The 16,408-nt window shown below is 44.1% G+C and overlaps 1 protein-coding gene across 1 annotated transcript in view; it reads right to left on the minus strand.

The window, feature by feature from the left end:
• The window catches only part of PDE8A (phosphodiesterase 8A), a 258,360-nt gene extending 246,997 nt beyond the window's left edge, over positions 1 to 11,363 (minus strand). Inside the window, exon 1 of the mRNA XM_054042371.1 lies at positions 10,919 to 11,363. Coding sequence (XP_053898346.1) covers positions 10,919 to 10,984 — 66 coding nt within the window. The 5' untranslated portion in view covers positions 10,985 to 11,363. The remainder of the gene's footprint in view (positions 1 to 10,918) is intronic.
• Between the last annotated feature and the right edge of the window lie 5,045 nt (positions 11,364 to 16,408).

The raw sequence follows: 16,408 nt of genomic DNA on the forward strand, positions 1-16,408 counted from the left end.
TATATATTTTACATCTATATACAATATAAGTGCATAAACAGACACACATATGGTGCCAAGTTAAGACCACTGTGGAAACCATAACTCAGAATGTACTGACTTTTCAGCAGTTAAGATTCCAGCCATAAACATAGTTTTTGCCTAGACATTAGTTAATGTCACAAGACCGAGATCTAGGCTGACATTCAGATTATGAATCCCACACATCTCAGAGCTCAGAGTGTTCAATTCAAGGTTCCACTTTGGCCCGTTAGCATCTAGGACCTAATCACAAAATTTTGATCTGACTTCCAGTCTCGATTCTGAAAAGCCTTTACCCCATAATCCAGGGATTTTCAGATTTGGATTTCAATTTTGCTCATTGTAGAGCCATCCCTTAATTGTCAAATTCAGATGCAGACTTGAGAATGTTCAGATTTGGAGTTCCAGTTCAAGGCTATTGCTAGGTTTTGCATGGAACATTACTAGGAATCAAAGTAGAACTCTGTCTAACTACAGCAATCAAGACTGGTGCAATAGCAAGTGATAATCGGGACATCCTGTGGCTGTCTTTGACTGTGAAACCACCACTGAGTGCTGAAGTCATCAGACTGCCTTATGCTCCATTTTCTGTTAAATGTGCTGCTTGTGCTACTTTACACATCTTCAGCAATCCACAGCCATACCATTCACAGATGCTGCACAGTCGGATTCCCCACAAAACAGAAGAGCTGTGATATCCTGGTGCCCATATTCTCGCGGAAAGACTTGGGTGCTACTGTAGAGTGGAATGGAATGGGCAGGCTAATAGCTGGATGTTTAGAAGTTGCCCATATCTTGCAAGGCCAGTTCAGAATACGTCAGTTTATTGGTTTGGGTCAACGGGAATCTTGCATTTTTGAAATGTTTTTCCCTGAAGTGATGACAGCAACATCCCACAGCTCAAACACGGCAGCAGTCCAGCTCCCTCTGGGTGATCAGTTTATCTTAAACATGAGAACTGGATTATTGCAGAGTTACACAGAGCAACAAGTTTCATGAAGCACAATTTCCAACCTCAAAAGGTTATTGGATGGGATTTGGGGGTGGGGTTTTCAGAGGTGCTCGGACGAGTTAGGTGCTCAATTTGAGCTGAATTTCAGTAAGGGATGGGTGCCTCGAATAGGCAGTTTTACTACAGGGGATAACTTTAAAATAAAATGATATTAACCACCCTAAATTATGATCAAACATTTGAAAGATCTGAATATACATAAACAATTACAGGTAAGCCACTGCCAGCTGGGAAACCACAGGCACAGATCTAACCAGTCATGGATATAAACATTCCTACTTGCAGGTGGACGGGTAACTGTCTATGTAACTAGGGCCTAGGCTGAATGATCCTAATTCCTGGCAGTTATGGCTGCGAGCCTTCATCTCTACTCCGAATTACATAAACACCCACGTGCTAGTACTATCCCCACCACCTCCATGAGCCAGGTAACCCTTTCCCAGAACTATGGCTCAGAACCACAAACAATATTTAGCTGCCTCTGACATTTTAGCTGCTATCTAAGCCCATAAGTGCCCCATCATCCAAATGCACCAGGTCAGCTGCTTAGGCACCGGAGCGCCCCCTCCTTCCCCATAGCATTTCATTCCTGGCTAGCTTAGGTGGCTCCCTGCTCAGCTTGCTGGCTTCTGAAAAATCCCTGCCTTAGGTTCTGAACTGTCCCCATGCACTGTAGGGGAACCTGGCCGCCTCCCTCTCTCTGGGCTGAGGCCTCCACTGGGCATCAGCCTGTTTGGGTTAGGTGTTGCAGCACTGAGCAGGGCAACTCTGATGTATCTTTGAGGCTCTGGGCCTAACTATGGTCAGAAAGAAGGATTTACTCCTTGGAGACTTTGATTTTTAATTTAAAAAAAAAAAAAAAATGATGACAGGCCTGGCAGCAATTCAACCACTTCATACACTGAATGCAGAGAGAGAGAGAATCTGAACAGATTTTTTCAGCTGGATTCTCGCTTTATTTCTTCCTCCCCCTCTCCATGCCGTACCCCTCATTTCTTCCCTAGCTCTTCCGTTGATCTGTTACTTAGCTCTAGTCTTTTCCCACTTCTGTTAGGCTCTATTGGCACTACAGAAATATCCTGAGCCTCCAAAACCATATCAGGTAATGTGCCAGTCTGCACCCACAGAGGATGAAGACACTATTTAAATAAGAAAGAAAGAAAGAGACTGGTATGATGGATTGCCAGCATGGTCAGATCTTAAATTACATTGCTGGCTTGTTCAACAGGTGTCTGTGGAGAGATTACGGACCAAGTCAGCCAAGACTGGAAGTCAGCAAGATAGATAGTGACTCCATGGAGCTTTAGTCTTTTTAAAAGTTCATTTTAACATGTTCTTGGCTCATTTCTCAATGGTTATATCTATTTTTACTAAAATTTGGCAGATACAAATTTGTGAACACAGTAGCCAATGGCAGAAATATGACCGTGCAGGAGATTAATTGCAGCCTGGGTTTTATCTCAAGCTATTAAGTGCATTTTGTTTAGTAATGACTATTTCTGTCTCAAGTCACATCTCTGGGATATTGAAGCAGTGGAAGAAATACTGCTCAGATACAGACCACCTTGTTATAAATTAAGCTTCTATTCCTTTCTATGCCTTTGCATAAACACCCATCATAAAGTGATGAACGTTTTATCGGTCAAATCTGGTAAGAGATGCATTAAAAGTATACAGCTGTGAAACCCTGCCTGGCTTTATGAAACAAGAGTAATTGTAAAAGGGTTCCTTGCTTATTTTCAAGGAGAAAACCAGTGGCTGCTATCAAAAAAGGGAATGAAACCACCTACTTTTGGACCCTCCTAGCCTAGTTGCTGATTAGGGAAGACTTTCATGTGAGTCAGTCTCCCAGCCGGATGTCGACAGTCAGCAGTGCAGAAGCCCCTCCTGTAGTGAATGTGGTGGAATTACAAGGGATAAGACAAATGCAGATACTGTAAGAAAGACCTTGACAAGCAGGCAGAGTTATTTACGCTAGGGTCTATCATTCATTTTGACAGCCCTGTCTTGCCTGAGATTAATAGCTCTCCATGGTTGTGCGTAATATGGTCTGACTTTAAGTGCACAGTTTCTGCTGTAATATTTTTAATTGGATGAGGTCACGTAGTTGCATATTTTGAATTTATAAGAATGCTCTTTTTAAGTCTTTCTTATTTTACTGCTAAGCCCTTTTCCCCAAAGGCTGCTAGAGAGAGAGAGAGATTTCAATGGGTGGGAAAAGAAGATCTCATGACACCGAAGGGCTAACGGAGCTAAAGTTCACATTAAAATCTAAATATTAAGAATCCCCAATTCTAGTATAGCACTTTTCATCTGTAGATCTCAAAGAGCTTTACAAAGCAGGCAAGCCTCATTATGCCTATTGCAGACAAGGAAACTGAGGCACAGGGCGATGAAGTGACAAGTGGCCACAGATTCTGGGTGCTCGATCTGAGACAATTTGTGCCTGGTTTTCAGAGTGCTGCATACCAGCTCCTATTGACTTCAGAGATGAAATACAGGGGAGAAAAGAGAGAGCATTTTCTCCACCTACTCAGAAGATGCATTACCCAGGTAAAGAAACATCTCATTCTGTGGTACTGCTTTCTTGATAGGGGGCCCAATCCTGCATTTCTTGCTCAGGCAAAAATCCCTTGGCTGTCTCTGAGAACTTTAGCAGAATATAGACCTCTGGATAGGGCCTAGGCTTATGTGTTTGTCAAATACTAGTGTGTTGGGAAGATTTTATGGCATACACAACAGTGCAGGTAAATGCATCAAGGGATGCACAGCCTGGAGAGATGGGCCCAACCCAGAGCTCAGGATCCAGACTCACCAAAGCTTTATTCATAGATTCATAGATTCATAGATTATAGGACTGGAAGGGACCTCGAGAGGTCATCGAGTCCAGTCCCCTGCCCGCATGGCAGGACCAAATACTGCCTAGACCATCCCTAATAGACATTTATCTATTTGGGAAAGTTCAAATCCAAATTTTATAGCTCAGGCCCATCTCTGCTAGTAAGGGAATTTAAAGTGGCCTCAGCACTGAGGAGATTACATCAGGGCTGTCACTATTGCTTATGGGTGGATAGAACCAGACCCCAGTCCAGCAAAGAATGTAAGCACATGAGTCGGCCCATTGACTTCAACGGAAGTACTCACATGCATCAATCTAGGCACACATGGAAGAGCTTTGCTAGGGCCCAGCGCAGAGGCAGGCATATATATTTTGGGCAATATATATTTTGCTCCCTTCTCTCACAGTCTAAAGAACTAGCTTCCGTATACCTGAAGCTGTATTCTACCGTTAGAGTCGACTGGGGTGGGCAAACTATGGCCCGTGAGCCGGATCCAGCCCGTGAGCCGTTTTAAGCTGGCCCGCAAGCTCCCACTGGGGAGCGGGATCTGGGGCTTGCCCTACTCCGGCACTCCAGCCAGGGCGCCAGATCAGGGGCTGCTCCGGCGCTGCACCATGCAGCTTGGCCCCGCTCCGGTGCTCCAACCGGGGCGCTGGGTTGGGGGCCGCTCTGGTGCTCCAGATGGGGCATAAGGTCAGGGGCCACATCATGTGGCTCCTGGAAGCAGCTGCAAGGCCCCGCTCTGGTGCTAGCAGGGTCGGGGGCCACTCCACCCATAGGAGCTGGAGAAGGGACATACCACTGCTTCTGGGAGCCACTTGAGGTAAGCGCTGCTCGGAGCCTGCACCCCTGAGCCTCTCCCCATACCCCAACCCCCTGCCCTAGCCCTGATCCCCCTCCCACTCTCAAAACCCCTTGATTCCAGCATAGAGCACCCTCCTGCACCCCAAACTTCTCATCCCCAGCCCCACCCCAGAGCCCGCACCCCCAGCCAGAACCTACACCCCTTCCCGCACCCCCAGCCCCGAACCCCTCAGTCCCAGCCCAGAGCACCCTCCTATACCCCAAACTCCTCATCCCCAGAGCCCGCACCCCCAACCAGAGCCCTCACCCCATCCCGTACCCTAACCCCAATTTTGTGAGCATTCATGGCCCACCATACAATTTCTATTCCCCGATGTAGCCCTCGGGCCAAAAGGTTTGCCCACCCCTGGAGTAGACACTTGGCCAGACTCCACCAACTTCTCTGCCTATGTCTATGTATGTCTAATGCACATGTATACATTGGAAGTTGCCTGTCCTTCCACGGAGGATTCAGGGCAAGAGCTGAGCTGTAAAGTTAGACTCTTGTGCAGGGCTTCAGTGTTTCTGCCGGTAGTTTTGGATAAACCTAAATGTGTCATGCCATGCTTATCTACCAACTGTTTGAAGGGAGGAGCTGTCTCTCTTCAGACGGGATGCGGTTTCACTTGCTCTCATTTTAAAATTAAAGCTATTACATGAACGACTGAAAGGACCATAAGGAACATCTGTACTGTGGCCGCTGACGAGTGAGGAAAGGCAAGTGGCTATGCTGCAGATGATACTGTAACTTCCAAGTTAAACTTGTTTTATATAGTGGCAAAAATTGGGATGCGGGGGAGAGAAGTATGGTACTTTTCCAAACTCCACTCACAAAATAAGCCCCACTCACGAGACCATCCTCAGCAGATTGTGGAGATTTCAAAATATAATCATAGAGACTAACACGGCTGCTACTCTGAAACCTGTCAAAATATAATCACACCTGCTGTCTGGGCTCAGCTCATAGGCATGGGAACTAGGGATGCAGGAGGTGCTGCAGCACCCCCAGGTTTTACTGTGAAAAAAGTTTGCTGGTGCTGTCAGAACAAAACTAGCATTATTTTGCGATTCTTGAGAATCTGGGAGCTGTGCTGCACCCGTGTGGGGTGAGTGGGAATTGCGCTTTTTCACATTGCTTTGGAACACAGCTGGTTTACAGCTTCATTAGCTGGCTTTCAGAATCCCCTCCCCCCAACTATAAAAAGTGTTCCAGGGCCACTGGCTCAGCTCCTCCTTCAGCTTCAAATGCACCCAAGGGCTCTGCTGGGCTCCTGGAGTTTGGCTTTTCGAACTTGGCTTCCCTTTGGGAGGGGAGGGGCCTCAGATGCATCCGAAGAAGTGGGCTGTAGTCCACGAAAGCTTATGCTCTAATAAATTTGTTAGTCTCTAAGGTGCCACAAGTACTCCTGTTCTTCTTTCTGATGGACTCTGATAGGCTCGTTGGGTTTGGCTCCTTCTTGATTGGGCAGAGGTAGGTGTGTGTGTGTGTGTGTGTGTATATATATATAAAGAGAGAGAGAGAGAGAGCGAGCACTATCCTAAGCGTCCTCACCCCTGGGGCTGAAATGACCTGTCACTCACAGCATAGTATCAAGTATCAGGGGGTAGCCGTGTTAGTCTGTATCTACAAAAACAACAAGGAGTCTGGTGGCACCTTAAAGACTAACAGATTTATTTGGGCATAAGCTTTCGTGAGTAAAAACCTCCTGCATCCGAAGAAGTGAGGTTTTTACTCACGAAAGCTTATGCCCAAATAAATCTGTTAGTCTTTAAGGTGCCACCAGACTCCTTGTTGTTTTTACAGCATAGTATGTAGATCTTCACAATATGATCCTCCTGAGACATGAAATAATTAACTACCCAATGTTGAGATGTAATGTATTGAGTTCGCAGCCACTAAATGAATGGGGCAGTTCAGACCTCAGGTTCTACAAATACAGGCAGATGTCGCTGCACCAGTTCCATTCAGTGCATGCTTTCAAGGCTCTCTCAACAACACGAACAGCTAGAGGCGTTCATTGAAAAGAGTGAGCTTTTTGATTCTGGAGAACAAGCCAGCTCCTCTCTCAGGTGGCTTCTTGATGGCACAACCTGTATGAGCTCAATGCATGCCCTAGTTGCAAGACCAGAGTCGTGTATATGACCGACCAGCCCCATCTCCCATGGAGTTGGCAATTCTCAACAGTTGACAAGAATGGAGGAAAAATCACTTTTGTAGTGCTAATGAGTTTGAGATTAGCCCATTTCCACCTTAATTGAATTGGCTCGTTAGCACTGACCCCCCACTTGGTAAGGCAACTCCCATCTTTTCATATGCTGTGTATTTATACCCTACTATATTTTCCACTCCATGCATCTGATGAAGTGGGTTTTAGCCCACGAAAGCTTATGCCCAAATAAATGTTAGTCTCTAAGGTGCCACAAGGACTCCTTGTTGTTTTTGCTGATACAGACGAACATGGCTACCATTCTGTAACGTTACTATGCACATTTATTCTCAATTACCACCACCAGGGAGGGCGAACAGTCATTTCCACTACAACGTTTTTTCTACTATACCAGTTTCATATGGAAGATATTCTGTGAAGCAGCTAACACAGTAGGTGCTATTGCTTCCATCTAAGCTGAGACAGAACAGCGAAGTGTAAGTATTTAATTAAGCGTCAGAGCTCCTATTTGAAGAGAGTTTCCTCAAGAGCATGTGCAAGGTGTTTAGCAAGCTAATCTTTCCAGCCTGCAGCTATGTTGCCAAGACCATTGTGTACTTGTGTCAAATTAACATTTACTAATACATTTGCCCCAAAGAATTAATGTGCATTTGAAGTATTTAAAGGTGGAAAAAAAAATTAAGTGAACTATGGCCCAAAACACCTTGCAATGAGATGTAACAAGCAAGTTACCTATGCATGAAAACAAGTTTGCTGTTCACCCTTGAGTAGACTGAAAATCCAGTTTGTTTTGTAACCTGCTGTTCCCTAAAAATCAGATATTTCAGTGAGTTAATAAATGGCCAGCTTCTTTTTATTTAAAAATCTGCAAGCGCATTTAGTATTTATGAAATCGAGGTACTAACAACACTGGCTTGAGCCAGATATTGTGTATGCTTCTCCATGCATGCTTTCCAAATCACAGCAATTCAAGCTTGCAAAAACTCCTCCCCTAAACCTCTCTGGAGCAGAGATTGACAGTTTACCTGATTATCTGATGGTCTTACAATAAGCACAAATAAGGACCAGTATGAGACCAACACACTGATTTTCACTTGTGAGTTGAAACAGGATTTGAACTCTTGTCTCCAAAGCCAAAAGGCCAGTTCATGAAAACCTCATGATCTTTACTTCTCTGATCATATCTAGCTCCATGAAATGTATCCACTGGCAATATTAAAGTGTGTGATCTACTATCCTTGCCTGATCAGACCACAGCACTCCCTTCCTTAGAATCACTTCACTGGTTTCCCCAGGCCCATCTTAAACTTCTCAACCTACATGTCAGATGATCATCTTCTTTCATCCGCCTTGTAATGCCAGACTCAATAGCTCCTCCATACCATTAAACAACTTTCCAGTCCGAGTGTGCCAGGGCTTTGTCATTCAAATTACCCCTCAAGACTCATTTCTGTGCAAGGCCCACAAACAGGAATAAAAATGAGCTCCCTGCACTAACAGTATACAAATTGGGAGGAAGGGGAATATGAAATGTCTCCCAGTGCATCTTGTCCAATCAGTGTTTTAGACTGTAAGCGCCTGAGAGCATCTTTGGGAGCATCTTATACAGTGATGAGCACATTGGCAGATATAGGAGCATGTTTTCAACTGGGCTATAACCCATCCTCCAGTTTCCAGGGTGCAATTCTGTGCCTATAAATACTTGTATTCATTTTTGAAACCATAATGAATTGTGGGTGCAAATTTAGTAGACATCTCCAACTACTTGATTTTAGGTTACAAACAAGTAGGTATCTAACTAGTAACAATTTGCAGACAATTATTTGCAGGTGCAAAATTGCACCTACAAGTGAAGGTTAGAACTGGAAACCTGGTCTTAAAGAGTTAGTAAGGTCAACGTTTAGTTAGAAAATGCACTGCAACATTGATGAAAAATTAATAAGACTACAGTACATCTTAAATAGAATTGAAAACGTCATCTAGGTTTTTCCTCTTTTATTTTTCATGGAAATGTATAAAAAGCCATAACTTTTAGAGGGGAATGTCATATTTTAAAAGGTCACAAATAGGAGTATGTAAAACTTTACCTGCTTTCCAAACTTGCGGACCTGTAAAGAACTCTATTACTATTCAGTATGTTCACTCCTACTGCAATCTCGCATCTAGCTGAGGTTCCCAGGAACTCAAATTTTCCCTCCTAAAAAGGCTCCCGATAATCACGTAAGAGTGTATGCGAAAAAAATCTTACTGAGAAAGGGGGACAGGTGCAGAATGACTTGTTAGGTTGTCTTCAAAATAGTTAATTCATTTATAACCCTAAGATTTTCTTTAGATATCAGGACTGCTGGTGAATAAGTTATCCACTGAATACAGACTTTTTTCTGTTTGCAAACTGATCCCGCTTTCTGTGAACATATTTTTATCTGTAACCGCTTGCCAAATAGTTTGGATGAACAATTTTCAGTTGTGTGTTTGAATATTGCTCACTTTGATTAGTCCCCATTCTCGATTTGTAGTTTGTGATTGGTCTCCTAAATCACATAGTTTTGTTTCTGCTCCCTTTTTGGATATCAAACTGTTTAAACAGGAAAGTAAGGAATAATGAGCAGTAAATGGCAACAACAACAACGAATACTCGTTTGCATATAAATATGGGGATTCTCCCGGAGAGCAGTCATTCCTTAAAAACTCATGAGAACAAAAACCTGAAGAGTGCATAGACACACACACACGCACACTGATCAAATCAAACAGCTGTTCAGAATGGGAATGAATGTATGTGAATACTGTTTCTTAACTATTTGACCAGGTGTAGAAGTGAAACCTTTCCTTTTAAAATGTCAGCTTCTTTTTTCAATACGAACATTTTGAAGGCAGCATCAAATACCAAAATACTCTTTGGGGTCCAAGCTTCCCAGATACATTCTCTCAAAATCTCTAATACTACTACTACCAGGAAAAGGACCTTGACGCCATTTTGAACTGGAGTCAAAACTAGATATAGGACTATGCAAGAATGTATGCAAGAATGAGTGTAACACTACTTAATATTTGCTCAAAAAATAGCAGCGATACTACCTATCCCCACCATCTCACACCCAGTGCATGCAATGGGTTGTGACTTCCTAACAAGTCAATACACATGCTAATATTTTCCCCTGCACAACCATGAGTCACTCCAAGGATATTTAGCCCCCCTGAAGAATCTTAAAGGATGACGACAACAACAAAATCAATATTTTACAGGAAACCAAAAATCAAGATTGAATGCCCAGTGCCTGAAACCTTAATCTTTGAATCTCATGTAACAGGATGAGATTAATATAAACACATTCACCTGTCCAAATTGGAAATCTGTCAAATTTCAAACACAGGAAACAAGCCTTTATACTTAAAAAAAAAAAGGCAAAGCAGGATGTCAACATTACTACTGTGGTTATACGTGAACTGAGGACAATGTTGTTACATGCTATCAAGTTACAAATACAACCAAACACAACACAATCTCAAAATGTCTTTGTACAAGATTTGACAAGAAGCACAGCTGTTCTCATCAGTGAAGTTAATTGTGTCTAGGGAGCTTTGGTAGAATATTAGAAGTTTGCCCTCAGACATGAAGTTATGTAGTCGACTTGTTTGCATTAGTTAATGCATATGTTACTTTATACTCTCTGGGATTTTACTTAACATAGTTGACCTGCAAATGCCGAACAGCAGCTTTGCTAAAATTTTGAGAGCTTTCTGGAGTTTGGACACCTGTGAAAAATAGTTTCATTCATTTCTGTAGCACAAAAACAGTTACTCAGATATTTGAAGCTTCCAGTGTAACAAACTTCACCATTTAATTTGTATTTCTAAAGTTTAGCATAGCCTTGCTCCAAGAAAATTTTTCCCCCAGTTGTTTAGAATGGCTGGTACAGAGGTTGTGTGTGCAGTTTAATTTAAAAGATATTGGTCTGCTGAAGTCACTTGTAAACACCACAAGGATAGAATATTTTCTTTAATAAAACAAATAAGTTAGTTATTTTCCTCACCTTGCACCAAGGACCGTTAGAGACAGGGCTGCTTTCAAAAGTACCCACTCCTCCTTTCTCTTCCATGTCTTCTTAGTTGAAAAGCTTTGATTTCCACTGAAAACACTTCAAATAACCCTCTACACAAAACCAAACCATGCCATCCAGACTATGGTGTTCCAGTCTGGGAAAGCATTTCAGTAAGTAGCACACAAGCTTTTTATCTTCACTTGGTCTAATCCAAGATTTCAGATCACGGTTCCTTGCCGGTTTTCACAGGTTTGCTAAGGGGCACAGAAGCACGACCTTTTCTTTCTCAGGACTTGACAGCTCCTGTTGTCAGGTATTTATCTCTCTCAACCTTGATCTGCAAGTAAGATCTTTCTCATAACAAATGGAAAATGCCTTTTATTAGATTATTGCTCCTCTGGTACTATCACAGCACTGACACTGAACCTCTGATCACTTCAAGAGAAACTTGACAACTCAGTGCTAATTCAATACTGTAGCCACACCCCTCTGCTCTAAGAGCTAGTCTAGATCATAAAATCAGAAGCAAGGTCACCCAGCAACCGATCATTTCACGTCACTAAAAGGTAATAAAGTCAACTTACATTCAACTTATTGCCTGGGTTGGTAAATATTTTTGTTAGATTAAAGTAACTTGGGGGGGGGGGGGGGGAAGAGTGGGAAATGACCCTCTATTCTTATCTGTGATCAATTTATAAAAAAATTAGCCTGCCCAACAGCACTGAGCCCTCCCAATAGGGTGACCAGATAAGCAAGTGTGAAAAATCAGGATGGGGGTTGGAGGCAATTGGCACCTATATAAGAAAAAAACCCAAATATTGGGACTGTCCCTATAAAATCGGGACATCTAGTCACCCTACCTCACAATCTCAGGCAAAAAAAAATCCAATATTCACCTCCTGGCAATAAGGTGAGGCCCAGACTCCAGAAACACTAAGGTCTTGCAAGAGTTATGCACATGCTTAATTTTACTCAAGTGAGTAGTCCTATTCTACTGAATGGGACTGTGCACCGGAGCAAATGTATGCACATGCACAAGTGTTTGCAGGATCAGACCTAAGAAAGACAATCACTCTTTAACCCACTCCCCTCCACAAAAGCCTGGATAAGTAGAAGGGCTTTGCAGCACAACCCGATGGTCAACAGATTTGGACTCTGTCAAGAGGTGATGGAGTAAGTGAGCTTTCGTAAGCAATATATTTATTTCTTTATATGGAGGAAAGACAGCCTTGTTGTCAAAGGACACTGTCAATTTGAAATGTCACATTTCAGGGTGAAAATGTTGTACCTGCTGTTAGGTAACAGCCAACACAACTAACGGAAAGCAGTTTGCAAAAGACTGAATGGAGAAACAGTCTATTTATTTGTGCATTTGGCAGCACATTGTGAATAGTCAGGGCCCTAAAATTTCAGAGGTGACTAGTGATATTGGGAGCCCAACAGGAGACACCTAAAGAGGGGACTGATTTTCAGAGGTTGTCTGCACCACGCTTTCTGAAAATCAGGTCTCTTTTTGAGTGTCTCAGGTTGGACACCCAAAACCAAAGGCATTCAAGATCACTTGTCACTTTTGAAAATTAAGGCCACTGTTTCCTCTGTGTAATTAGTTACTTTTATCAGTTTGTCCCTCACTGAACAGATCCTTATAAACATTTACAGGGAAGCAATAAAGTCCTTACATAGGTTTGTTTGTTTAATTGCCAGAACATACTATTTATATAGTGCTTGCTCAAAACTTGGAGTATGAAAAAAATAGTCAATTTCAAAATATTCACATTGAGAGTGTCTCTTTAAAACACAGGAGTAAGAATCGGGAGATCCAGGTTTAATTCCTGCCTGTCCCATGCAGGCTCTCTGAAGCCAAGAGAGCTTAGGTGCCTTGCCCGAGATCTCACAATAGATTAGATGTTCTTACTTTCATTAACCAAGTTTGTTTTCATGAGCAATTTCAAATTCCTGGCAGTTTCGTTTCATTTTAAACCATTCTGTAGGGTTTTAAGTTTAAACTTTACAAGATGATCAGTTGCTGAAAGTGTCAATCTGGATCATGAAAGAGACACTTGTAAAATCACTTTAATGAAGCAGTCTTAATATGGCAAATGGTGTGTATTTAACAGTATGATGTAACTTGTAAAATTGGTTATCCATTTGTTTCAAAGAAATGCAGTCAAACTCTTCAAATAATTAACGAAATCCAGGAAGAAAAAACAGAAGTGTAAAGTTACAAGAAGAAAAAAAAATCCATAGAGGAGGCAAATATAAGGGTTATGATGTGATCTTGGGAGAAAGGAACTCCTGAATTCTAGCACTGTCTTTGCCACTGACTCTGTGACTTTGGGTAGATAAATTTAGCTTCTCTGTACCTTTGGTTTCCCCATCCGTACAATGGGGCTAGTGGTGCTCAGTTATCTCACCAGGGTGAAACAAGGCTTAGTTACCTGCACAACACTGTTAATTGCTTCTCATCAAACCTGCTGCCTCTGTCCACGGGCAGGCAGGCTACTCAGCCCATCGCCCTACACAAATTCAAGGTGAGCATGCACCATCTCAGCTAGTCATGTGCGCACAATGTGTTGGAACCAGGGTTCTGTGCTCTGTACCATTCATAAGGAACACAGGATTTGACAACTTAGTTGAGATGAATGATCCATCTGGCCTGGTGTCCTGCCTCCTGCAGCCAGCTATATGCCTGAAACTTCAGAGTATCATTGTACCTCAGAGGCAGGCAACCAAACAAACAAAATATCATGATAAACTTGGAGATGAGATGAGGAGTGGGCTCCAGCACCCTGAGCTGCTGTGCTTATGTGAGCTCTGCACTCGCTTGTGTGTTGGTTGAAGATTTCTAAGAGGTACCTTCCATGGTTCTTTACCCTGCAGTAACCAAAGCAGCACTGTGAATTCTTTCCCTGTGAATTGCGTTAGAATTTCGTCAGTCCTTTCTGGGCACATAACGGGAATTGTGGGAAGGCAATGGAGGACTATTGGCACCAGGGGCGGCAGTCAGGCAGCCTTTGGCGACATGCCTGTGGGAGGTCTGCCAGACCCGCGGCTTCGGTGGCGGGTACGCCGAAGCTGTGGGACCGGCAGATCACCTGCAGAAACGTCGATGAATCTGCGTGACCAGCGGACCGAAGGCTACCTGACTGCCGTGCTTGGGGCAGCAAAAAACATAGATCCGCCCCTGATTGACACTCAAGTGACCCTAGCCTGCCTCCACACTACAGCGTGGTCATATTAGCAGCTGACTAGTTGCATTCACTTGAGTTTTAGCCAGCTAACGGAAGTTATTAGCACGACTGTAGTGGAATTAAGGGTTTGTGAGGGTGGACAGGACTCAAGTTAAGGGCAACACTTGAGTTATAACTCAAGTTGAGTTTGCAGTGAAGGCGAGTCCCCAGTGGCCCAAAAAAGAGCTATCCACTAGCCTAGCCCACGGGTAGTACCTTAGCCACTTCTCTCACTGCCCCTCCATCCCCCTTCTGAGACACTGTCAGATTCTGTAGGTCTCCCTGCAGACTACGTGGGGATTGGCAAGTCTGGAATTAGACTGGCTCAAGTGCTGAAACCTCTGTCTCACTACCGACACTAACGTGCTGCAAGTTAGTTCTTGTTATCTCCACAGCTACTCTTGACCTTTCAGGAAAAGAGAGGGCCCTTGGTTTAATTCAACTGTATCGCTCGATTTCAGGTTGGCAGCAAGCAGGGACATGGAGCTACAATTTTGGAGGCACTGTTCTCTTTTGTAAGTGGCCCAGTCACACAGGTTATACAGGAAAGAAAAGCAGAGGCACGGAGCATGGAAAGTATGACCTCTACCACAAGTTCAGTTGATATTAAGGGTCGGGTAGAGTATGTGGCAGTGGAAGCCAAATCAAAAGGTCAACTTTACAGCCACATTGTTATTGACCTATGCAGGAGTGTCAACAAAACCAGTGTGAATGACTGACGACCGCCATCTTGGGCAACACACCAGAGATTGACGTGGTGACCTCTACAGCTAAAAGCATGAGCTGCCACAGCTTAAAACGAAGAGCCAAGACTCTGAAACTGGGCTGTAAAAGATTCACATCCTCTACGGATCAGGCTCAGACAGGAACCTGTAACACACATTCACGAGTGTGGGTTACTGGAACATACTCCCTTCTTTCTTCCCCACTTAACAATAATGTTTTACCTCCCGAAATAGAAGCCACACACAATATATACAAGTATCTATTTTAAGGTAAATAACATGCAGTTGTGTCGGAGCACAGCAGCTTGTCACAGAGGGCCTCATCTTCGTAGTCACAGCGCACAATGCTACATAAAGCATTTAGCGATTAAAAGTGTTCTACGAAAGCGAAATACTTGATACGATCATCAGCACCCTCATCAGCTGACCCAGCAGTAGTGTTAACAGTAGGAGTTGAGCAAATAATTGGTAATGAACAAGTTTCACCTCTGGGATCAGCCAGCCACTCAACAGTTTAGAACACATGTGAATTAGTTATTCTCAATTATTGTATGAAGTTATGACTGGATGGCCCCCACTTTCCATTCCCAGACTGGATGATACAAGTCTTACAGTCAGATTGCTGCTGCAAATACCCATAGAAATTGTATTTTAAATTCACCGTCCACAAATATTTGCACAGCCAGTCTGTAACAGAGCGGACTCATCCCTGCAGCGCCTCCTGCTGGTCATCCATGGGAATTAGCTCAATCCAGCCCAGAGCACCCTCTACAGGCCGGTGATCTGCCTTGTCATTACTAGCCCCCGTGTCCCTCCCAGGACCCCGGTGCCCCTTGCTCTGGGTGCTGCCCCCTGGCAGTACCCACACACTCTGGGTCTCCCTTCCCAGGGGAACCCCCACCCACTAACCGCACCTCGCCTCAGGGTAAGGCTACTGCCAGTCACCATCTATCCCCACTCCCTGGGGCAGACTGCAGTATCAGTCACTCATCACAGGCAAGCTTGGGTTTGGACCTGCTGCCTTGGCCTACCTCTGGGCTGCCCTCTGCAACCCCCAGTACCTTTGGCCCAATGCTAGGCCACAGCCTGGGGCTTTCCAGGCTGGAGCTCGCCAGCTCCTCTGCCTTTCCCCAGCCCTGCTCCACTCAGGTACTCTGTCTTAGCTCCCTGCAGCCAGGCCCCCTCCCCCTCCATGCAGAGAGTGAGTGTCTCCTTGCTCTAGCCTTTATAGGGCCAGCTGGGCTCTGATTGGGGCATGGCCCAGGTCTTTCCTTCCACAGCCCCAGCCCTCTGCAGGGCTGGCTTGAACCCTTCCCAGGCAGGAGCGGGTGATCACCCCGCTACACAGTCACTTTTGGGGAGCATTGACACTTGTGAAATTTGCATGCTGAAGCCAATTGAACTGAATATTCATCAAAACATTTTAGCATGATTCCCCAGCCCCCCAGCTCTAGCTCAGATGCTTGTGTTAATTCAGCCCATTTTAGCCAGACAGATCAGCCTGATGCAGAGCCTGCAAAGAGGGG

The sequence above is a fragment of the Malaclemys terrapin genome, chromosome 10, assembly GCF_027887155.1.
Source record: "Malaclemys terrapin pileata isolate rMalTer1 chromosome 10, rMalTer1.hap1, whole genome shotgun sequence".
In the NCBI taxonomy this organism is placed as follows: Eukaryota; Metazoa; Chordata; order Testudines; family Emydidae; genus Malaclemys; species Malaclemys terrapin.